General features: G+C 38.1%; 2 protein-coding genes across 2 annotated transcripts; one reads left to right on the top strand and one right to left on the bottom strand.

Moving 5' to 3' along the window:
- Positions 1-4,117: 4,117 nt before the first annotated feature.
- Positions 4,118-15,524, bottom strand: syn2a (synapsin IIa). Its single transcript, XM_083920592.1, has 11 exons — positions 15,183-15,524; positions 9,501-9,558; positions 9,309-9,400; positions 8,944-9,100; positions 8,713-8,802; positions 8,047-8,109; positions 7,727-7,869; positions 7,569-7,643; positions 7,251-7,353; positions 6,958-7,104; positions 4,118-6,281 (listed from the first exon to the last, which is right to left on the bottom strand). Exons 1-11 carry the CDS (start codon positions 15,521-15,523, stop codon positions 6,147-6,149), a joined length of 1,404 nt encoding a protein of 467 aa, XP_083776718.1. The 5' UTR covers position 15,524; the 3' UTR covers positions 4,118-6,146.
- Positions 15,525-18,291: 2,767 nt separating this feature from the next.
- vgll4a (vestigial-like family member 4a) lies at positions 18,292-25,104 on the top strand. The gene is made up of 6 exons (XM_083920951.1): positions 18,292-18,367; positions 19,491-19,646; positions 20,672-20,831; positions 21,359-21,584; positions 22,567-22,681; positions 22,811-25,104. The coding sequence occupies exons 2-6, from the start codon at positions 19,565-19,567 to the stop codon at positions 23,008-23,010; spliced, it is 783 nt and encodes a 260-aa protein (XP_083777077.1). The 5' UTR covers positions 18,292-18,367; positions 19,491-19,564; the 3' UTR covers positions 23,011-25,104.
- The last annotated feature ends 707 nt before the right edge of the window (positions 25,105-25,811 follow it).

Here is a 25,811-nt window from a genome sequence, read left to right as displayed (position 1 = left end):
CTTCTTCATATACTATAAGTAATCAGTAATAATCAGTGGTAGGATTTTTACTTGTAATGGATTTTTTTTACATTATTGTATTCGCCCCAGTAGTCCAAGTATCGAAAGCAAAACTACTCATCCTGCAGAAAAATGGCCTCATGGCTGATGTATTACATGTTTGTAGCTGGTTGATGGAGCTGTTCAACATTCTTTATATACAGTATAACAATTTAATCCAGTGGTTCCCCTCAAAAGGATCACAAGATGAATCTGAGGGGTGGTGGGATGATTAATGTATGTAAATGTATTTTATTTCAGATAAGCCCCTTGACATGGTTCATCTCCTATTTGAAGGAACAACATACAAACAAAAAGGCAACATAAACCAAAGGGAAAACAAATAAATATTTACAAATAGTAAATAAATGAATCAATTTATAGAATGAATGGAAGGAAGTAGGAAGTTGTAGTAGTAGGTAGTTGCCTCAATCAACTTCAATGAAACCATATGAGAAGTGGAAACCACTGCTTTAATCTAAACAATATATTTTATTTTGCTTACTATATGTTTGTTTATTTATTTATTTTGCTGTAAAATGTTACTATTCAATTTAATTTGTAACTGTTAATAAATCTAGTGGAGTAAAAATTAATCGTCTGTCTGTTTGTGTAGTAGAATACCTCAAAACTACTTAAGCACAGTATTTGAGTAAATGTATTTAGTTATCCCCAAAGCCATTTCAGTCAAAAGCAACTGGACTTGTTTATTTGTCTAAGAAGACGTTTCACCTCTCATCCCAGAGGCTTCATCAGTTAATGTACGCATCTGACCAGGCTGGGACTGGACCATATTTAGTTACTTTACACAACTAATGAATATGGATGTTAACATCAAAGTAATGTTATTTCCGGGGTAAGTGTATGCATGAATTAAAAACAACTTGCTCTCTGATGTTTCTCTCACTACACTGGACTGTACCACACAAATCCCTCCAGACTCAAAGAGAGAAATACATTTTCCTTACTAATGCAGTCTGTCCAAGACAAACTCCTCCAGTCATGGTGCACTAATCTATAATAGGAGCCCTGCCATCAATTTAATAGCGTCTGCCAAGACGGCTACTTGTCCCTATCTGTTATGGCCTCCAGCTCTATCTGGGAAACCCATCAGTTTGATGTTTATATGAGTGTTATTTTCTTATACGCCTACAACAGAAGGCCACATCTCTAACCTGTGATGCTGTAACTGAAACCCACGCTTGTGTATGGAAAAGTGAATTGATCAGCTGAATTATTAAACCATATTTACGCTGTAGCCTGTCTTGTGCCTTAACTCCACCACCAGATGGCAACAAGAAGCTCTGGGTTGTCCACAGTATTTAGTGTATCCTTTTTGGTGATTTATTTTAAACCAGTGAAAGCAGTAACAAAGTAACTACATTATTATGTTATGTTATGTTATGTTATGTTGTGTTATGTTATGTTATGTTATGTTATGTTATGTTATGTTGTGTTATGTTATGCTGTGTTCGAAATAATAATAATCAGGTGCATTACATGATATTCAATGATCACTGTGTTTATCACTCTGCACCTTTGCATTCTCCTTCGTGATGAGATAGAAGCGCTTCTCTTCAGCAGATGGTCAGTGCAGCATGGGACCACAGGGCACAAGTTGTTCATGTTGTGCAGCAGTTTGGCAGGCAGCTGGGAGGAGTCTAGACGGAAGCTCATCAGCTGGACCTTCAGGGCCAACAGCGAGTTCTTCAGTGGCTTTTACATCCACCAGGCCAGGCCAGTGTGCTCAGTGTATGAGGGGGGTTGGGGGCATCAGCACCATCTGGAAGCCTCACAAATACATAATAGGTGAGCGTAAGGTTGATTTTTGTTAAAGCAAACAACATGAATATGCTGTTCTAAGACAAATAACAGATGTGATAGTCTAATTTGTCATCTATCTCTAGGATCTCAGACTCTCTCAAATGTGTACGCCCACCAGCACAGAAAAGGGCTTCTGCAGCCATTTTGATTACCCACGTGTCATCTGTAGGCAGAAAGTGTACAAGTGCTGACTGCTGACGCGTTTCTCCTGTCATGAATAACAAGGGAATGCTCACCAGAGCGTCATATCAATGAAAAGTGCAAAGTAGAAATATTGAGGTTATCAGAGGAATTTTTAACATATTCTTGGGTTATATGGATATGTACACAAAGGTTAAATATATATTAATATATAATATATATTGTTAACATCATTTGAATTGATTTGCAAAATTTGAATGTATTGAAGTCTGCGCCAAGGGGTCCACTGTCTCATAATCCAGCCATTAATGTGCAGAGTTTGACCAATTTGTGCGCACCTTGAATCTTAAAGTTTTAAATGTGTACATACAAGCATGACTTGTGTGATATCACAACTCATTTGTTAGCCAATCGTAGTCCAGTATGCAGCAAGTGTGATGTGAAACGTGAAGCCTTCAGTGCACTTACGGTGAGAATGGACTTTTCAGTGAAGTAGAAGACATCTTGTGTACAGCAGTCAGACGTTTGAAAAGCAAAATGATTCGCATATCGATTAATTCTGGATTTTTCTTCTCCTATTAGTGACCATATCAGACACAACTATAGGTCTTGTTTAGATTGTGCTCTCTCAGCTAAGGCAGCTTAGGTATAGAAAGAATTGTTTGGTGTGTGGTTGCTACACAAAGTCTCTGGGGTGAAGAAAAGAAGATCTGGTGGGACGTTGTAATGCTGTCACCTGATACAGTATAATTGCAAAGGAAAAGCATATAAAGCAATAAAACGGAAGAAATTATATCACAATGGAGTCTCTAAGCACCTATCCAAATTTTCTGAGATGTTGTTTAATGTGGGAGAAGTGTTATCAAGAAAATAATGAATCTGGATGATTAACTTTGGTAAGTAATGAACATGTTCCCAATAAAATAGACCTGTACATTCTGTGTCAGAAATTACAAAATGTCATATGAATTGTGTCGGTCATACAGTCAATTCGAATGAATTAATTTCAATGAAATGTTAATAAGATTTCAAATCCTGCGCTTTATGAGCCAGAACACCGTTTGCTGCTTCATCTCACCTCATAAATTGGACTTTAAATCACAAGAGGAACTGTTCAGACTCACATCTTAACTACTTACAGGAATCTGCAGCTTTGTGGTTTAAAGGGAAGACTAAATACATGTATTATTTAAGCCCAGTAAGTCATCACTATGGGATGTAGCTTTTAAAACAACAACCATTACAACCACTATTTATTTAGTACACACTATTTACTAATGCAAATCACGTTAACCTCAATTTTGGGTTAACTGTTCAAGAGGGGAGAACCAAACGTCAAAAATACTCTCAATATAATTTAATTGACAGAATACCTAATATATTTACCACTTTACTTAAGCAAACGTGCAGGTGAGCATGTGTAGAATCATCTTGGCTAAAAATAGAGCTTCAATATTCCAAGAGATTACAAGACTTCTAAAGGACTTCCTCAAATTGTGGATGGTCTCAGCGCTCACTGTGTCTTTAGTGTGGGGAAAGGAGACGTCTCTCTCAGACTAAAGGCAATGATCAGGGACTTGGATTTGCTGGAAGACAAGATCAGTTCGATGTGCAGAGGGAGTCAGAATATACACTCAATGGCCATTTTATATGGTACACTTGTTCAATCTAATGTAATCCAATACAGCAGCGTCTGCTCTTATGTCTTCCACTTTCATGATGCCTAAAATGTTTTTTTATACTCACTGTGAAGTGTCTGATAGTCTGCCCCCCTTAATAAAATGGCATCCCCCTTAGCATGTTCTCATAGATTTATTTATTAACAGATCTGACATAAATACAGAAATCTGGCATTGTTAGCATGTGAGACAAACAATAATGGAACAAACAAAGCAGATGGATTACACTATCAAAATTATATTACACCTCCTCATTGGATATTTGATAAAACCTCAATGTTTGCTGAACATCAGGTTTTCCTTAAGAAACATATAGCTCATAACATCACACATGAGGACCAAAAATGTATTGCAAAGGGAGCTTTATTGCCAGTGACAGAGGGGAAATATCCAGAAAGTATTTTTTTCCACAATATATTGTACTCTGATCTTGATTTAAACAGTCCAACACTGGTTTTAAAAGTACACATATTTAGCAAGTTACCATGGCCCTTAATAGTTACAGTCCTGCAGGTCTGAAGATATAAGTTTCACCTCAACACAATGACCAAATAAACACGTCCAGTTATAACTTATCAAATATTCAGTCACAATCACTGAACCAAGGTGTAACCACGCAGCTGGGGTAACTCTGCATGTTTTTCCCCATAAAAATCAACGTCATGGCATAATTCCTATTAAACAGAACAACACACCCATAAAGCCTCAGGCATGGCTTTTATACAGATACACTCACAGATACAATGGCACCTTATACAACTTGGAAAAGAATTGCACACAGATTGCTGAACATATTTTATACTATAGTAACATATAAATTGTTGAAAAACGGTACAGATTTCTTTTTACAGTTGATTTGGTTGCTTTTTAGCTGTTTCACCATTTAGGGTATTAAATATATGTAATAGCCTCCACAGAAGCCACTGGACAAATACCAAGTGATTGTGACATTTGTGTAAAAACGTTTTAAAACAATTCAAAGTGCGGATAACTATAGCCTTTTTTAATTGATTGGATGGAAGATCTGATTTTAAAATAAACACATTATTAACAGAGATCTATATTGCACTTTCTTTCAACTCACAGGAAGAGTGTTGAATCTTTGAACGGCAGTAACACGGGCACAAGTCCACACTAAACCTCAGAGCACTTGCATTGTTGTCATGGCAACACCACCATGATAGCCAATATCCAATGTGAGGGCAACAGTGGGAGCATTACATGGCAGATCATACATTATACATCTTTTCATTATCAGCCGTAATGTCTGCCTCCAAACAACCAAATGCAAAAAGACAACGACAAATTGAATACAGCATCAGTCCACTGGCGTGCGATTTACAACAGGCTATTTGAAAACATAAGTATTGTCTTGGAGCACTGTTCTCTGGTGAAATTACACACTCCATGTGACACACTGCAGTATTAACAGTCCCCTCGCTGATATTTACATTGTGGGTTACTGGAGTGCAAAGACTGATTCAAAGTAAATAATTTCTTCTTTGGTTCGAAATGATATAAATATATTTAAGCTGTGTGTGCAGACAGCTACACAGCACCCTACACAATATAATCTTTAATATATCTTAGACTCATTTTTATATTTATTATGTGTTCATATATTAGTATCCTACTCCTACTCTAAATAATCTCTTTTCTGGTGCCACTGTTATAGTAAAGATGAAAAAAATAAGTCTAAGAAAGGCCACACACTGCATGTCTCTATTGTATGTGTATGCATACTGTGTTAATGCATGTTTGGTAATGAATATGTGTATCCTGTAGAACTTATATTATAATATGCATTTCTTATGACACATTCACAATGCATGAATCACAGGGAACACAGCTCGGGTAAAACAGTGATGTTATATAAACATCCCACTTGATCAGACATTAATAACTGACTTGCACCGTCCTTTGCATCAATCATGCAAAACAAAAATAAATATCTATTAGTATACGTATGAAAATAATCACCACTACAGCCATACATACTGACATACTGTATACATATTAAGATATACACAAACTTCAAACTGCACGATAGTCCACAGTTTGAACAATATCTAAAGGTACACAGCAAAATAGAAAACAGAAAAAGGGTTAGGGGGCTAAATAAAAGATAAAAGATTCAAACAAGTAGCACAGAGCAGCACTGAACTCAGTGTAGGCACAATCTGCTTTTTACATCATCATCAACAACAGCCCCAAAGAAAAAACCACTACTGAAACATAGGTGACCTTACAAGCACACAAATCAACAGGTCAACAAGGAGACAGTACATTTTGACACTGCATAGAGTTAAAAACACAGTCCAGGCCAGCACTCAGCTGTACCGAGCTCACGTCACCAAGATCTGATTCTAGCTATTAGCATCCACAAACATCTGCGCTTGTGTTAAGCTAAGATATGTCGTCGTTATCTAGACTCTGAGACTCCCCCAATGTCTCCTGGGTGACTCAGTTGGCCTGGACTGGTTTTGGACCCACTGCAACGCCATTACAGTCAAGAATGTACTGCAGACAACCCTGAGGCGGTTGCCCAGCACCATTCTTAGTGGGTTCACCAACAATCTCTCCCTTCTGGCCAGCTCCCTAAAAGAGACAAAGAAATAACTTACTCAGCCACTGTCATACAATGAGATTATTTGATAGTATATTAAAGGGATAGTTCCAATTTTTTTGAAGTGGAGTTTCATACTACAGTAGATGGCAGTCAGCACTCCCTCAGTTTGGAGAAGTAGGCCGAAGTACCATCAAGGAGGCTAAGCAGTGTACCGATGTACCATCTACTGTAGGCATTACACTGACTAAGGATAAGTACCTCATTCAACCCAGAAAAATCCAAACTATTCAATTCACTTCAATTTAATCGAATGGACTTCCGCTAGGATCTTAATTTGTGCAGAACATCAGTGCATGTACAGTTCACATATTCAACACCACATACACATCACATACATATTTCATACCAGCAGTCCAACAGTGGTCACTAGCACAACGCATAAAGAACAGGCAATAAAAACGCATCAAATAAATAAGTGAATAAATAGGTAAATAGATCAGCTGTTTATGAGTCTGATGGATGTAGGTACATAACTTGACATGGCTCTCTTAGTTCTGAATGTGAGTCACCTGTATCTCTTGCCTGAGGGCAGAAGACTGTATTGGCTGTTTAGTGTGTGAGTGGAGAAACTAATTTAAGAATGATACTGAATTCAACACTAGCTTCATATTTATAATCTTCTAATGTGCCTGTGTGTTACTTTACCTGGGATGGCTGTATGGTGGTGGGTCTCTGAGGAGCATTTGCTTCCTTCTCTGCTGACTTGTTCATTTCTGCCAGCACCATGTCAGCAATGAGCTGCCTGTCCTCGGCCTGGTGCTCCCCGACCAAGGGCATGGCAGAGCCCACGACCTGCGCCACATGGAGGATGGTTAAAGATGGTGGTTAAAGGTAATTTTGGCTGACATACTGAAATTCTTAACCTGGAGGAAAAGGCTTTAGTATGTTCCAGAAAAGATCATTGTAAGCTTTCAAACCGGATTATCCTTGCCTCCTACCTCTGTGATAAAATCTCTGCCATCTTTCCCATGGATAGCTTTGACTGCGCAAATATCCAGCCCTCCGAAAATCTCTGAGCAGGTGTCAACCCACAGCTTGTACCTAAACAAAACAACCAAGCCATGACTCAAAACCAGTGGCAGCATAAAGAGACACCACGCTCTGATTACCACAACTGATTACAACACACAGGTTAAAACAACAGCATCCACATGTTACATAATTAATTAACCTTTTTTTTTAAAAGGAGATAATTTACTCCATAAAAATAAACCATCTGTTTGTGTCTGTCTGTAGAATTCTTGTTTATCACTCACCTATCAGTCATAGCCACCTGTTCCAGCATAGCTGAGCCAGTATTGGTCTTCCAGTTACCTGATATAGACGTTCTCCTAAAGTGTTTAGAGCATACAAATCACAACTTTTTTTTCTCATTCAGTTAAACTTAAAGTAAGAAAAGTGTAATTATACATACATGTAGGCTTTGTAGTCAGTGCCAATCTTCTGGATTCTGATGTCGTACTTGGAGTCGATGAGAGGTTCTGTGGTGGTGTATGTCTGGGTGAGAGCCACGACACTGGCTATGTCCTGGAACTTACTGTGATTGTCCACCTTCACCTGAAACACAAAAACAGACAGAGACAGACACATGAGACAGAACAAAGGCAAATACACAGGATTTCAAAAGTTATCAGACTTAACTGACTCTTGCAGGTGACAACACAATGTATGTCGACAAATAGCAAAACAAAGTGATGCATTCTTTCTTATTATTGCAAGGAGAGACATCTATACCTTTCCAATTCCGGAGTGGGCATGTCCAATCTTCACAACAACAGGGAATGATGGCATGCTTACCTAAAGTAAGAAAGTGTAAAGTTATTGAATGATATGCTGCTTACTTTCATCTAAACTTGCAAAGAAACAGTCAATGTTGTTTAAAGGTCCCATATTGTAAAACATGCCTTATTTTGATTATGAAGCAGGCCAAGATGCAAATTAATACTGTAATCCACAGAGAAATTCGAAAAGCCCATATTCAGAAACTCCCCCCTACTGATTGATTGAATGATTTCATTTATTAGTGTGTCATGCATACTAAATATACCCAGCCCACAAGGGCCTACAAGACACCATTATTAGACAAGGAAAGATCAGAAACCAAAAAGTAGATGCTTAACAAAACTAATATTAACAAAATAAACCATCCAACAAAAGGGGCTATCTTATAAACATTACAAGTGAACAACCATTCCATCCTGTCATATGACACACACACACACACACACACACACACACACACACACACACACACACACACACACACACACACACACACACACACACACACACACACACACACACACACACACACACACACACACACACACACACACACACACGTGTCCTAACCTGTCACGGCTAGTAAAAATGATCATGCAGTAGAAAGTGGGTTCTCACCATCTCCTTGTAGTTTGGGTAAAAGGTCTGCTCAATTAGAGGGAACTTCTCTGCACCCAGCTTCCTGTGGGTGTTGATAAGTTGGGCAAACTGTACACACAAAAAATGTAAATAAATCAGATATATTCCTAAATCATTTCTCAGAGAAAATTGCAGTTATCTACATGGGATATAATTCAGACAGAGGGTGGCTCATTATTATTGTCCCATTCTCTGCTGCTGAAAGCCTACCGCCCATGGCTTGTCACACAGGTTGTAGATGGACTCAAGGGAGTTGATGCATGGGACACCTCCATACTGCAGACCAATGATCAGGTTGCGAAAATCTTCATTCTGGGTCATACTGAAGGCATGTTGACGAATGAGGACAAAGTCTGGCTTGAATGACCTGGAAAATGAAATTATAGCAGAGATGTGACACAAATTTGAACAAAACAATGTCAAACGGTGATAAGGGTTCATGGCAGTGTGGATGAACCAGGCAGTGAGCACTGTAAGTAGATACACAACATCCATATTGGGAAAAACTATACTAATTTATGACTTTGGTCGGTAACAATTCACTCCTTTTCTGACTTCTTGTGTGTGTGTCTCACCTGATAACCTTGGTACCATTTCTGAGAACTTGCATGTTAACGTTGCAGGTCCCATTGGCATGAGCCACAACGTTGATCTCATTGAATTCAGCCTGAGGAGTCGATGATTAGAGGGCATATGAGGACAGAATACTTAAACTTCTCTTTACATAATTAATCAAAATGAATATCACTGGCTTGGGAAAAACGTACCTGCTCCACTTTGATGTCATAATCCCCATGTAGTTTCTTTCCCCGGAATAATTTTGCCCTGGTTAATAGAGAAATACAAAAATTGTATTAACTTTTAATGTAGTAACACAATAAGGACTACAATAAATAACCAATCCATACATCTCAGTAATGATCACTTTACAACAACCTGGAATATGAATGATTGTTGAATATATCCCATTTTGTTGAGTATACAGCACAAAGTAGACAAATCCTTTCACGCTCTTCATACTGATGCACACTGCCTCTCACTTCTTTCCTTCAATCTGGCAATGTGGATAGAGTTAAACATTTTGCGACACTTTTCCAGGCTGCATGATTTCTAAAGGAAAATCTCCCACAACACACACACACAAATGCAATTAAGCTTTCACTACTGCCTGGTCCACTATAGCAGGACGATGCAGTAAGGTAACATTCCTATTCCGAAAATGGCTGCACGTTTCATGATTTGTGATTCTGCACTTTATACAACAGATATGCTTGAATAAAAATTATACCTGCAGGTCCTTGAATTCTTCCCATTCCTGGATAACTTGTGAAGTGGAAATCTTTTGCCAAGGGATTTAAGATTTAGATGGATCAGTGTCTATGTACTGACACCACTCAGAGATGAAAGCTGCAGAAGCCACACCATTGTCAGTGTAAACAGTGCGTTTGATTTATTTGGCTTTCTCTACGTTAATGTGCAGGTGCTGGGCCTGGCAACATAAGCGGTAGAAACTACTGTGGTGATCTACAGTCAACAAATATTACTGCCTAATGGTCAAAAAAAGAACTATTCCCTTTTATTTCAGGTTTCATTCTGTTTTTTTTCCCCCACAGCTTCAAGCTTATACTTAAACTAACAGCTACTACAGTGCAGCTGTGGTAAACTGGTGTGGTGCAAAACATAACTTGCACCGCACCAGTAATGTTCAAAATAGGACTTTTATAATGTCCACATATCCGTATATGTTTGGGGTGATATATTTAGATGACATGAGTTCTCACTTCCTCTTCTTCTTAGTTTGTATCACCTGCTGTCACGTACCCTGCACTCCCCGCCAATTTAGCAAGGAGGTAAGGCTGAATAATTCATCCCGGATCTAATTTGGGCCATGGGGATCTATTTGGCTGTGGAGGAAAACAAGTATTTAAACACGAATCGCTGCTCCTATATGTGGGAAAATTAAAAGCCTGCTAGGCACTGTGATGTGATGCTTTTCTAACACGTACTGTAGACAGAGACAGTGTTTCCAAAACACGACTCCTTGAAACAAACCGAGAGGAGGCATGAAAGCCTCTCTGATTTCATTTTGCCATTCAAGTTTAAAACTTAGAGTTATGTTTGATCCAAGCTATATCACTCAGCAGGGCCCAGCTCAGCTCAGCATACAGAGTATGGAAGCCGCACATTTAAAGAGGACACCACCCTATAATATGTCAAACCTAATCTTTCAGCACAGTGCAATAATATGCAGTAGCCTATGTGACACAGTAACCACCTCCTCTGGTTAACACCGAGGCCTTCAGTTTACCTGTTCTTATTGTGTTAGCTTTATCCAGACACAAAATATATTCATATTAAAAATACATCTACCATCGCCTTCACGTCCTAGCTTTAAAACTTGAGTTAGTCTCTGGGCACTGTGCCTAATTGCTGCTCACTGAGATGTCTACTTGGATCATTCGTGTAAAAATCAATATTGGTACTCTTGTCTTAAATAAATGAGATGAGAAACCAAATAAAGCAAACAAAAAAAAATCCTCTTTTATGATTTCAAGACAAAGTCAGATAACACATATTTAAGAGTAAAATTAAGTGACTTCATTAATGGTTGCAGGTTGTCAAACTGCCAAATTACATATTGCTGCGAAAATAATGTTTAATTCAGATGATTCACCCGAGAGCTCGGTAAGCAGGAGCCTGTGTTGAATTTTAATGTCTCATCACTTGGCCTGTTTAACATTCACTCTGTTTGAACAAGGTTAAGCTCACATTTACATACAGCCTCTTATTTATTTTTATTTTTAACATTAAGTAACTGAATAAAAGGAATCCAATCAGCTCTGCTTTAAAGCAAGCGACATTACCCAAGAGAATAAGGAGGCAGTACATTTCAGCCATTAGTCTGATCAGTAAGACGGCTGAACATCTGCTCCTCCTGCCATAAGAGCAATTTATAGCACAGCGTTCCTGGCACAAATCAAACCTCTCTGGATGACTGGCAATTTCAGCTAACAAGTAAAAACACTGGCTGAAAAATGGGAGGCTCCTGTCTCCATGTGTGCGGTGATGCTGGCAGTCATTATGATCTTATCAGCACACATTTTATCCTACAGCTAATTGTTCTGCTTAACACAACCTGTTACACAACAAGTCCTTATTCAAATAATTGTCCATATTTATGTTCTCTTTTCTTCTGTATATGTGTTATTCTAAAATGAGAGGATCGTTCGCATTTGGAGGCCTCCTTGAAATGTTACATCTTGTGCTATTCACCAAGCTCTCAGTAACTGCCTTTATGGAATAAAAAGATGTGCAATAAAAACATGCCAGACACTAAAATAATCCTCATTTGTTGCTGAATAGGTGTTCATTGGCAAACATCAAATTTGTTGCAATTTGATAAAATATTTAATATTGCACATAATTTTATCTTTTACAATTAATCACTTGGTAACAAAGTATATGGACAGTCATGTGTTGTCAATGTGTGTGACATATGGTAGTTTAATGAATAACTGGTCTATAATAAAATAACCACACCGTAAAGTCTAATTTTTAATTTTAATTTTTGTGAATTAAATACTTGACAAATAAAAAGTGCTTTCTAACTTTATGAAGAACTTGCAAAATAAGGATCAGAACATAAAGCGTCCTCCAAATGACCTAAATATTGCTGTATACACACACACACACACACACACACACACACACACACACACACACACACACACACACACACACACACACACACACACACACACACACATATATATATATGATCTGAAAAATAGATGTTGATGGCTGAGCCTTCTGCCAGATGCAATTAGTCTGAAGGACTCTTTCCTGATTTCATTCTGTGTTTCTTGTGGCCACCAGTTCTCATCATCGCGTTCATTACAGGAAGAAGTCTTGAAAAAGCCTGTCACACAATGAGATACAGCACATAAATAAGCCCTTGGACCCCAGGTGTGCCAACATTACAGAGAATATTAGGTACTCAGCATAAAACCAAAGACACTTTTAATCTTAACACTTGCCAACGGCTACATTTTTTTATGGTTTTGTCTGGTTTGCCTCTGTGAGAGCTGAATACAAAGCATGTATCAAACACGTCAGTTCTTTTCTGAGGCATCATCCCCCCGAATCATACTCAAAGTGATTTTTGTTTCTTTATGTAATAGTTAACAACAATTTCAAAGAGAGGCGCATAAACACCTATAAGCTACAGCAACATTTCATGTGAATGAAGCAGACCTACATTTCCCTGAGTAAATTAAGATTGATTTGTACTGCATCAGTGACTTACAACCACTGGGTGAAAGGTAGCATTAGTGTGACCAAAAAAAAAAAAAGAAACCTTGTGAACAACTCCCCACTCAGTGATATTGAGCAGCCATGAAAAATAGATGCAGCACTCAGACAGAGGGAGCCTTGAGATTGGAGTATTTTAGCGGATTCTCCTGAGCAAAAAAAAACACATTAAGAGTGACACTAGTCGGTGGAGCTCATGAACACAATGAAGTAACAATATATTAAATACTGTAAGCTGCATCAGGCAAAAGGCAAACATTACCTCGTATCAGATATTGTTGAATAAAGACAGTGAGAAGGATGGAGTGTGAAACATTACCCTCAGCCCAACCTACTCCATATTCTCTGTTAGAATGACCTTTGATGAATGGCATGGTTTTAGTTTAAGGTATTATATTGTATGCCTCTGCCAGAACTGCAGAGCTGTGACAGTGTCTTGGCATATCAGACTGAAATCCTTATCCCTTAACGAGCAGCTTCCTTTTCACTCACAACAAATGTGGAACAAGTGAACACATAAGGCTAAAGGCTGGCGTCCATCCTGCTGAATGGGGTCTGATCTTATTATAATTGATCAAAAGTTCTGTTATATAAATGGCTAGTCCTGCACACATACACAACAACAGAATCAGTGGACAGTATTTTAAGCTCACTTTCCTCATTAGATTCAATTGAATTCAGCTGTATATCTATCTTAATCAGTGTAAAATAAAATCCTGCCACTGTGGCCATCAGATACAGATAACATATAAACCTTTATGTGACGCCCATAACACGGCACCCTCTATGGATAGATCCCAAATCTGAAGGCCATCAAATCTACTTTGTTTCCTTGCTGTGTAAAAAATAGCTTTAAGGTTTACTGTAGGTCATTTTCAGAAATAAATCAGTTAATTTCACTTTGTTAAAATCCGATCTGCCAAATATTGTGGTGCTGTCCAATGCTTAAAGAAGGGATACCATCCAGTTTGAAAGTAGTCCCTTTATTCTGTACATAAGCAAGGCATCCTAGAGTTAGGAGGCAAATAAAATGCCTCAGATGAATCGTACCCATGTACAGCGTATCCATTGTAGTATCCAGCTGCACAGCTCTAGCACACACATGGCTGTGGAAAATTTCAGCTGTGTAAACAAGTGTTGATTGTGTACTGACAGATTTGTCATATTCTTTCCTTTACCCTAACCTTTCAACAAGATTTCAGTTTCTACGTAAAAGAAGTTTCCTCCAAATGTGTGTGTATTTAGAGCACTTTAATTCCTTACCACAGCTAACTGACAAAGATGCTGGGTTTAAGCTACCTCTGAGTAAGATCCCGCAGGACTCTGACTATCAGTGCAATGACTTAATGTATGACCGCTTTTAATGTTAATAACACAATGGCTCTTCCTCCCAGCTGGATGAGAAATATAGCCATGCAGATGTTGTCGTTTTATTTTTTCTTACTTCCCTATCTACTGCACACCACTTGTATGATCGACTAATGGAACCCTATGCACCATGCGCCGCAGTTAATCACATTGATCATTCACCATGTTAGTGCAGGGCATGTGATCAGTGAGCAGGGGGAAACCCCAGTGATGGAGGGAAAGCACTGCAGTATTTAGACTACTTCTAGAGAAATAAATGTTCACTTCCCAATTCTGCACAACCTGTGGAGCATCTATTCTTTACCAATAGCAAAATGTCACATTACAGGACAATACTATTAATGACTTCAGTCGATGGACCAATTTTTATAAACCCTACTTTCTTTTTCTCCTCTATGTATAACAAACCCAAATGCCACAGAAAAACAACACAGACAAAATAGAGAACAATCAAAATAATCTATCTTGGTGTAATGTCATTACTGCTGAGAATCAATGGACTGTAGGCTATTTACCTAAGTATTGGCTGCCTCTTTGTATGATCGTGACACTGGCATATTGTATCATCACACCACAGCAGCAGTGCCCATTCACATCCGAAGGGTGCATTGTACATGTGTTTCAGTGGTTCTTTAACCCTTACCTAACTACTACATACAGAGGAAGCATGAGCAAAAAATAGGGATTAGAGTTGAGCAAACAAAGAATACATAGCCCATAAATGATGCAAGATGAACTATATGATTGAGTAGAGCAACACATTGTCTTACCACTCCTGTTGTGGTTCGTCAATTACAAGGAGAATCTTGAACTTCTTAGGTGTCGTGACTTGAGTCTGCTCCACTAGCCCTGCTGAGGCAGCTGTCTGCTTAACAACGTTGGTGATGGAGCTAAAGAAGCCCGCTCCGGTAGACTGAGATGGCTGGGGTTTCCTCTCTGGAGCAGGGGACGTGGCTGGAGGTGTAGGCCCAGTTGTAGGAGACTTGGTAGGGGTGGTGGAGGCAGGTGGAGGAGGCTGAACATTGTCAGGCCTCTGGAGGTCTGTCATGTAGCCATTGGGCAGGTTGGAGATGAATGTGCTGTCCGAGAGACGCCGACGCAAATAATTCATGGCTGCAGCTGAGACAGAAGAAGAGTCAACAAGCACCGGGTGTGGGGAATAATTCTGCAGAGGAGTCCCTGTTCTCAGTGTACGCCTGATAATGGCTGAGCTCTCAATGCAAACTCCCAGCAAATGTATTCCCTCCCAGTTCAGCTGAGCATCCTCAGAGCACCCCCTCAGTGAGAGTGACGCTACACTCTTCCTCAACCAATCCCCTTACCCTGTGCTTTTCTCAACCATTGCAAATGATGCTTCGGCTGTGCCTCTCCTTCCTCCCCTCTCCACTCTCACTCACTGGTGTGCCTGCCTTCCCTACCCCTCCCCCATTTTCTACTGCCTCACAGGCGTGATGCTTTTTTGAACCACAGCATTCACACACAATACAGGGTTTTCCAGTGTAAGTGCAAGAGGGTGTACACAGTACTACAGCATAATCGCCTTCCTTCCGCTCCCTCTGTCTCTTGTGTTTTCTTTGCCCTCTGCCCATGCACAACATTAACGTGTGTGTGTGTGTGTGTGCAATGCATCCATGAAATCTAAAATGGCTGTTTGGACTTGTGGGCAATGTTGAATGAGAGGAGATGCATCAGCAGTCCCTTGAGACACAAATGCATGCAGTAAACCCTTTCTCAGAATTGATTCATCAATACACATATAGCTACTGGTTTTTCTTATTACTATTTAATACAAAACATGATTTACTTAATTATTTTATTAGATTTAATAGGACAGCACGTTGCCACTATGGCAGTTTGTCATTATGTGCAATGCATTTTAATTTATACATTAACTTCTGCACACAAAAAAATCAAAATGATTGCACAAAAACAAAACTTACAATATTTATTCTGAATTATCTGATAATTCGCATAAAGTATGGTGAAAATCAGATATCTTTGCAAAAAGCATTTATGAACAATTTCCTCATTAATTTTGCAAAAAAAATATTTGTATGAGGAAGTAAATGGGAAACAACTGCCACTTACTCCTCCTTATAGTCATTGATAGGCTGCTCTAACATGTTTGAATTGGTCTACATGCAAGAAATATAGAAGGAACTAAAGTGTGTGATGAAACCATCACAGACAACCATGTCTCCAATGTCAGTAACAGATGGGTATTTTGAAAGGACTCAGGAAACAGATCAATAAATCAGTAACTCACCAATAACTCTGTCACCACCCATCCGGTCAAGTGGCTGCACAGATAGAATCTGTAACACACGGATATGAAGGGTAAAGTAAAAAAGCTTTTTAAGGATTCAACCATTTTTATTATTAAGACATAATCTTTATTTCTCAGCAAAAATATTTTCCTACAAAACAACCATGAAGCTAAAATTACCAGTTGACTCATGCCATCACGCTATTGAAATCTGCTCGACAGGTGATGCACAGGAAGACACAAACCTATAGTACATAATTTGTATACAATTATATACATAATACGTCTTTTACAAACTGGTGGACACATTAAATAAATTAAAAGGGCATTTGGTTCATAACTCCAATGCATGCATGGAGTTGAAATATATAATTAATTGTCGATGAAATATATCCTTGAATATATTTTACAGTATCCCTTTGAATGTAGAGTGCGGTCTAAGATGTTAATGTTTTGTCCAAATTAGAAGCCTAATGTTGCACAAATATACAGATATATAAGTTTTACAGTGCATTACCCATATATGCATATTCCTTTAAAATGTAAAAGACCTTTATTTCTAGTAAATGGAACATAAGAGGGAATTGGTGGGCTAATAATGACCATTTGTCATAACTGAGCTTCTGGAGTTTTTCTGAATCCAAGACAGTGAAACTCCAGCTCTAATTATAGCTATGCACTTTAATAATGTCTGTCTGTTTCTCCATATTGTCATTTTATTGTCACTGTCTGGTTACTTTTTATGGGCCTATACAACATCTCTTGCATAACTATTGTATTGTTTTCCTGTTGAAGGAAATAACAATAATGGAAATGCTCTATTCTCTTCAGTAGGTTACAGATGAAGAACAGCATTAATAGAAAAGAGATAGGTTGCAAGCCTTGTTGACTGAATATCCATTGAAACAGGACACAGATGTCCCATTTTCTTTTTGAATATTGGTCATTGTGAGTCATTATACTTGTATTTTGGCTTGAGTAAAGCTGCATCGTCTTATGCATAGGTACAAGGATGACATCAGCTGGTAGTAGTGGTGTAGTGAAATGCAAAGCTAACATCCAGTTTGCTGAAATGATAAGTGAGATGTAGATGAGAAGATCAACAGTGCCGAACTGTATGAAAAAAGACAGTTAAAGATCAACAGAATGAACCAATACAGATGATCAATAGACAAATTAAACATTTGGGTTATTACAGCTGCTCAGAAAAAGGTTTGTTTTAGTAATGTCATAGGCTACATGACATTTTCCATTAAAACAAACAAACAAAAACAAGTTTTCTCTGGTCGATTAGGAGTCGGCGTCAAATATCGTTAGAGATAAGATCGTTAGGTTGTTTTGTGTTAGCTAAAACATTTGTCAACGTCTGCAGTTCTGTGTAGCTAATTACGGTTATTTTTTAATATTTATGGTTGTAGGTAGCAGGTTACCTGATTCAGTTGAAACTATTGTGTTCAAGAATGCGTCTTGTTTTGAAATTATGATAATTTTCTTTCTAAAGACACTAAACTAATGTCTTCTTTAGGGTCCTGAACTGGACTTATCCCCTCGTCCCGCTAGGGCCGCGCACCACTCTTTTGTTTCAAGGCTGGTGCAGTGGGAAAGTGCGTGAAGTGAAGTCAGTGTAACGGCAGGCTGGGCTAGCAGTGGTGGTGATGTTGTGGCTGTAAAGCTAAATCTGTCGATGAAGTGAGTTACATTAACTTTTTAAGGTTGCGCTTCTTAGGAAATTAATATATGGACATGAACCCACTGAACGTAAGATAGTTAGTTGTCACTGACGGTTAGATGTAACTTGACGCTAGTTTGACGTTTGTTCGGTTTTGTTAAGTTGAAGCCCGAACGCACTACAAAGTTGGGGACTAGCTAGTTTAGCTGTACATGGCTAACGTTTGTAGCTTGCGTGAAAGTTAGCTGGCTAGTGTGTTAGCTCCAGCAAATAACAGCTAACTACTGTATACGTATATGTAGAACTATCGTAATATAAACGTGTCACTATCAGTGGTTGTAACTTTATTAGCAACATTAACGAACTCGTGTAGCAGTACAAGCTATCTGGTTAAAGCTCGTGTATCATTTTAGCGGTTAGCTGAGTCTACGTGTTTAGCAAGAGGTACTGCCAAAGCTAATGGAAGGAGACTGGGACACCAAAGAAAAGTGCGCTTTATGTGCAATGCTACTGGAGCTGCGCTGTTGGAGGGTTACAGCGGATGACTAAACATGACTTAAGTCTCAATATGTAAATAAATGCAGGAATAAATGAATGAATAGATGCTGAAATACATTTAATAATTAAAGGAATTAATCAATGGGACCTACTACATCATTAACATACTGACATCGAAAAATAAATGCAGGTAAAGGAAAATGTAGAACTAAATCTAAATCATTTATTTAACTATTATACATTCAATTCAATTTTATTAACAGTGCCAAACCATAACAAAATTTATCTCAGGACACTTAACATCGACATGTATGTATGCATTTATTCATACATTTCTTCATGCAGTTATTTATTGGGACTTGTCATTTTTGTCCTCCTTAGATGGCGCATGATTTCTTTTAAGAACAAGGTCACAACTCCCAAACATAATATATTACTAAATATATAATTGTGCTATGCACATACTGCGCATGTGTCAAACCCCATAGCTCAGACTTTTCTCGTGTTCCATCCTCCTTCAATTAGCCTTGCGTCAACGTCGATAGCCAGCTAACGTTAAGGGAACATTATCTATTTCCATTTAATTGCTTCAAATTACAAGCCACGTTTACTTTCTGATTATAACCCAAATGTTTTCTTCTACAGGAGATAACTTTTTTTGTTGCCTTTGCTGATATACGTTGCTAACATCGATGTTAGCAACTAGCCCGTTCGTGTAAATGCTATTCACTAGAATGGACCTGTTGAACTCTCAGTTCCTGGACAAGATGAACAATAACATCGGGAGACTGCACTACGAAGGTTAGTTTGACAGTATTTGCTTGTTGTAATGTACCTTTTGTACTCTGTATTTTACTTTCGGCTTACTTTAGTGGTACCAACATCAATTTCTAAGTGTTTCTAAGTTCTTTTGGTTTGCGACTGATGTTAACTATTACCAGACTGGAGTCAAGCACAAAACTTTACGTGAATTTTGATGCAAGATAGTCGGCAGAGTTTGACTCACACTGATAAAGTGGGTACTGGTGTGTTTATGTTTAACTTCTCAGTCTCTTGTGTTTAATGTAACATTACCTTTGAATTCCAGAAATACTACCATACACGACATATTCAAGTTAATTGACCTCAAACCCTTTTATTGAACACGGACCTAAATACTCACAAATATTTCTATATGGTCCAGAACATTAACCACAAACACTAGAAATTATATTTATTATACTTATTTTGTTGTAGAGAGGTGACATAAAAACATAACATTAAGACAGAAACTTAACATAAGTCACAATAAGCAACACAAACAGACACAACAACACAATGAAAACATAAATGTCAACACAAATATCATCGTGAGGCTTTACGACGCAAAATAAGTTATCACAAAGTCAAGAGATCGAATAACATTAATTTTTGTTTGGTTTCTTTGATAATTGTTATTATTTAAGTTGTTTATTTGCTCAGTTGACCTTTTCAATCGAAGTGGCTTTCAGAAATCAATTGTTACTCTGACGACTAAACAAAGTCCTCATCTTTCTATATTTGGTATAACAATAGGGTAATCTGGATCACATTTTAGTTGCTTTTTCACAGATTATCTATAGGATGATACAACTTCATGAAATAAAATGCACTTAATTGAACAGTTGTATGCCCTATTCTTTACAGGCCAACCTATTAACTAAATGGAATTATAAACCTGGTTAACCCATGATTTCTTAAATGTTATATTCTGGCCAAGTTATATTAATCAAACAATTGGTTAACTTTTTCAAATGGTCAATGGCGCAGTAAATGTAGACGTGTTAAGCTCCAGTCCTTTCCCACAGATGAGTCCAGGACACCCTCCCTGCCCACTATGTCCAACATAAGTGGGCCTCCTCCACACTGCCCAAGCAAACGGAAGTATGGCGAAGAACAAATGGACGATCGAATCAACTGTGATGATGACCACATGACCAAAATGAGCAGATTGTTTGCCACTCAGCTGTAAGTGCCTTTCAAAAATTAAAGCATGCATTGGTATCCTGTATCAACTATGGCATTGTCAATGCATTGGCTTTTTTATTTCAGTGTCAAATAAATTCAGTGGAGAGACTATCTTGGGCTCTTAGGTCGCGCACACACTAAGCTGCACACTAGCTGCGGCCACACTAGCTGCGCCCCGCTTGCCGGCCACGGACTGTTTGGGAGAGGTGGGCTTTTGTAAAGCACGTCTGCACATGTACGAGCACGAGCGTGCTCACGTGTACGAGCACGAGCACAAGGCCTACAGCGGCTCTGACGTCATTTTATCTGCGCCTGTTCGGACATAGAAAAATAAAGGTTTTTGTTAAGTGCCTTGTTATTTAAAAAAACATGCTAGTACAGCAGTGATATAGCCACAGCAGATATTCTGTCAAATTCTGAACAATGAAAAATAACATTATTTCAGTCCAAACAAATCAAGTATTTATAATTTGTGCCCTAATTTTGATCTCCAGTATAAATGTTTAATTTGTACTCTCTTTGTCTAGGGCCCGTCCCTCTGCTGGAGACAATCGTAATGAGCACTGGAGCCTTGGTCACACTCCTGTGGAGCACATTACTTCCTCCTCCAATGGTCTCCATGGGAACCACCTGTATGCCTCCATTTCCAGCTATGCTGTAGACCAGCCTCTGGCTCTGACCAAAAGCAACCATGACATTGGAGTTGGGGCCAGAGAGAGGTCGGTCATAGGAGGCACTGTACAGCGACAGCAGGTACGTCAACTTCTATCACATGGAGGGTACATTTGATGTTCACAGTGACATGAATAGAAACAACGAACCTAAAACGAGGTATTGGTATTAAAGATATGATGAAGAAATGCACAATTATTATGTTCAATCATTTGGATACATTTATGCTTGCTGTAGCTGCATGACCGCGAGAGATCCACATGATGTAAATTAACTCAAATGCCCATGTTCACAAAGGTCAACAAGAACCCATCTGCCAATGTCTGCTTGCCGGCCAAAATTTTCAAATTTTTAATACTCTTCAGCATGGGAGTGGACAAATATACTTTCTTTATGCAAATATATGTTATTATTGCAACAATCAAAAAAAAGAAGAGAAATAATAATAGTAACTCAATTCACAGTAACAAACAGTAAATGCAGTTAACTGGTTTTGTCGAGAGAACAATCTGGCAGGGCTTTAAAACTGAACTTGGCATTTAAAAGACCCTCTTTATTCATTTCTGCTCAAGGAGGTTTCTTTCTCCTTGCTCCCTGATTTCCCAAACTACGGGTTATGGCGAGGGTCGTAGTTGCAGAATGTGCACGCGTTAATAATGCTGCAATAAAAAATGTGGCATAAAAAGGAAATTGAGTTGTATATGGAATGACATTTTTCATCACTGTGATTTTAAATGTTATTCCTTCATTAAGCGCAGAGATTTTAGAAGTGGCAGAGAAAAAATACTTGCCTCCCAGTGAAAAAAGTTCATTTCAGACTTTCACCATACAGAATCACATTCCTCTGCTAAAGGACAAAGTTTTTATATATTTACCTTAAAACTGTTGGAGACATTCATCTCTGTATTCACATATTTATTTAAGGTTAAACAGCAGATGAGTCTTTTTAGTAATTTATTAAACATTTCTGGACAAATATTAGACAATACACTAGTCAGTGGAGAGTTTACCAACCCCTGCTTAGTTATCTGTTTGCTGATGTAATGCATTTTTCCACCTACAGAATCGTCCCTCTGTTATTACCTGTGCTCCTGCAAGCAACCGCAATTGTAACCTCTCACACTGCCACATGAATGGTTGTTCACCCAGCCCACCTACTGATCAGATGAAGACCAATGGTAAGCCATAGTTATTAAAATACACAGTGTGATCTAATGCTTGTATATAGTTGTATGGTATTTCTATTCATTGCGTGCTTGGTAGTAACCAGTTTTTTGGGTCTCCATTCTCCACACACAATGTTTTAGCTAACACAGAATGTGATCCTGTGATTGAGGAGCACTTCCGTCGTAGCCTTGGAAAAAACTACAAAGAAGCAGAGCCTGTGTCCAACTCGGTGTCCATCACGGGTTCAGTGGATGATCACTTTGCCAAGGCACTGGGAGATGCCTGGCTCCAGATCAAGGCTAAGGATGGGGGTCATCAAACCCCAGAGGCAGATCCATGAAGCAAAAGGGAGTAAACATTAGAATCGCTTCCTCAGAGTTTGCATATGAGAGTGGAGATTGCCCACTGTCATTTCTTGCCAAGCATCAATTTCCCTTAGCCAAGAACAATGTATGACATGGAGGACCTTGATGTCGACCTTTTATTAGAACACTCAGATTTGTATTCTAAAAATTGACAATGTCTCTCTTTATTGGTAAAGAGAAAATAAATATTGCATAGTTGGGTTGACAATGTTAGTTGTGGAAACTGTACAATCAGAGATTTTATTTTGCGTTGATAATGAGGGTCACAAAGTGGTCGGTTAAGAGCTCATGTTCTGTTCTACCTGCCTTTCACCTGCCTTGATAGCCAAAGAAATCGCCAACCTTTTAAAATCAACATATAAGCCATAGATCTGGTCTTCATTATTTTTCATTCTAAAATCTATTACTTGAAGGAGACAGCCAGGTCTCATTTGTTCCTTTTCGTTTCTGACCATTTGGGTAGCAGGTTACCTGTTTCTGTTGGAACTATTGTGTTCAAGAATGCGTCTTGTTTTGAAATTGTGATAATGCAGTTAAGGCTCTGCCCCCTCTGCTTTCTGAAGACACTAGACTAATGTCTTCTTTAGGATCCTGAACTGGACTTATCCACTGTTAACTGAATAACTTTAGTTTCCTGTCTATATGCTCACTGGTTGATTAATTGGTAAACTAACATCAATCATAGTAGATGTTTCTAACTAGAAAGCATGTTTCAAATAGCTGGTTTCTATTACAAACCTTATTCTATACTATATATTTACTCAGAATTTATTTTTTATCTGTAACATTTTAGAAATACTCACTGCTGGTACAGTTGTACTCAATATATTTTTTGTATCTGGTTTTCATTAGGTGTATAGGTGTGTAGGTGTATATCTTAACACTCATCTACAAATCACAGCCTCTGGCAAGGTTGTCTGAAAGCAGTTTAAAAAGCGACATTGCTTATTATTCTGTGGACCTGGATGCTAAAGCCTTCTCCGTGACTTAAGACAGCTAAATCTGATCTTCGGTACCAGTTTGTTAGCAGTGGCTTTATTTATTCTGAACAGGTTGACCTTCGACAAAACATGACAACAGAATAAGAAGTTTGATTTGTTTATTTCTAATAAGAACAGGATGTGTCCACTGCTTCAACGACAAACCAGTTGATTTCCCTTAAAAGTAAGATATACTGTAATTCCCATGCTCTTCACAAGTAGGCATCAACATTCCACCGTGACACTTTTCAGTCACTTCAGTTGTGTTTTGCAAGCCCGATAAGTATGTTTATCCTTTTCAGTCAAGGTGACGTCATGGTGTGAGCTGCCAAAATCTTCCTTTTTATTATGTAGAAAAGGTGTAAGTGGGTTACCTTTTTTTTTTTTGTGCAGTTGAGTTTTGTTAAAATGAATCTCTCCTTTCTGAAATTCTCTACTTATGGTAGTGTAACCAATTTGTCAACACTGATTAAGATATGGTTTTGTAAGTTCAGATTTGTTTTGTTAACTTTCTGTGAAAACATATACAGTACATTTGTATTAATATCTACAGTTTTTAAATCGTTACACTATTCTGTCTATATTTTATTTTACTCATATAAGACTATCATTGCGCCGCGCGGAATGATCATAGATATTTTGTTTCTATTCAGAGTAGTGTACTCATATGTAGCATGGATGCTCATTACTTTCTTACCATGTTTTTTTTTTATCTTTATAAAAGTTGGTTATTTCCCCACAATTGTCAGATGATGAATAAGTGCAGGAACACAACAGTCTTTTGATCAAGGACTTTCTTGGTGCAGTGTCCGAGTTCTGTACTAACCGTTTAAAGAGTTTGTTTAGCCTTGTATGTGTACCATAGTGGATTTTAGGGATTATCATGGAATCTGCTTGTTTGACACAAGTAGATTTTTCAGTAATATGTTTGGGGTATTAATCCATTGTTATTTAATTGCTATATTTAGACTGCCTGTATCTAGACTGTTTGCAGAAAGGACCTGCTCTGGGTGTCATCCACATAAAAAGTAACATTTGTTTACTTTTGTCCTTATTTCTCTGGAAGAAAATGCCACTGTTTTGTACTTAATTTCTTCCAAATAAACATAAAAAATACATTGTCTTGTTGCATCATTTTTACCAAATAAAAGGTGTCATACAAGCATTAGATACTGTCTATCAGCTTGTGTAAAAAAGGTTTCAGTTTTTTACATTTTTACTCATTGACTGATTCAAGCCACCATATTCGTGGCAAATTCATGGTTATACAGTAGGTCACAATAGTAATGAGCATGATGGCAGGGGACTAATGACTGTGAAATTAATTGTATTTGCTTATAAAATTGTGTGATATTGATAAATTGTAAAACTCTCTGATTAAAGCACTCATTTTCACACTCGAGTCACGCGGTCAGGAATCATAGCTCATTCTCTATTTTCATTGGACAAGCTCTGCCACAGCTACAAAATTAAGTGATTTATCAACATATTAATGATACTTCTGTGGGACCAGCATTAAACAAACTCCTTTTATAGTAGACCGTAACCTCTGCCCTCGATGAAGTGTGATTAAACTATCCCTGAATACAGTATGTGGGACATTGCTTGATGTTTGTTCTTCTAGCAGCCTTGTGTAGTGTTTTCAGTCTTGTCAACAGCTTTCTCTGTTACAATTGGGTTTGTGTTTTTATGGAAATAAAGTAGAGGAAGCTTATGTTCAGAAAGATTATATTGTAGTTAAACTGTTGCTTTTTAGAGTTAAATACTGGAATATTTCTAAATATTTGTGTAGTGAG

Source organism: Echiichthys vipera (assembly GCF_963691815.1).
Source record: "Echiichthys vipera genome assembly, chromosome: 9".
Classification (NCBI taxonomy): domain Eukaryota; kingdom Metazoa; phylum Chordata; class Actinopteri; order Perciformes; family Trachinidae; genus Echiichthys; species Echiichthys vipera.
The sequence above is the reverse complement of the archived record's forward strand: the minus strand, read 5'-3'. Positions and strand labels throughout refer to the sequence as shown.

What these genes read in the sequence shown, in the direction of transcription:
- syn2a (XM_083920592.1), bottom strand. Translation starts at nt 15,523, where the DNA reads ATGAATTATTTGCGTCGGCGTCTCTCGGACAGCACATTCATCTCCAAC. An exon ending in ACTGACTACAAAGCCTACAT is followed by an intron (nt 7,644 to 7,726) that starts GTATGTATAATT and finishes TAAACACTTTAG; the next exon opens with GAGAACGTCTATATCAGGTA. An exon ending in CAGGTGGCTATGACTGATAG is followed by an intron (nt 7,354 to 7,568) that starts GTGAGTGATAAA and finishes TGTTTTGTTTAG; the next exon opens with GTACAAGCTGTGGGTTGACA.
- vgll4a (XM_083920951.1), top strand. Translation starts at nt 19,565, where the DNA reads ATGCTATTCACTAGAATGGACCTGTTGAACTCTCAGTTCCTGGACAAG. An exon ending in CGGGAGACTGCACTACGAAG is followed by an intron (nt 19,647 to 20,671) that starts GTTAGTTTGACA and finishes CCTTTCCCACAG; the next exon opens with ATGAGTCCAGGACACCCTCC. An exon ending in GCACTGTACAGCGACAGCAG is followed by an intron (nt 21,585 to 22,566) that starts GTACGTCAACTT and finishes TTCCACCTACAG; the next exon opens with AATCGTCCCTCTGTTATTAC.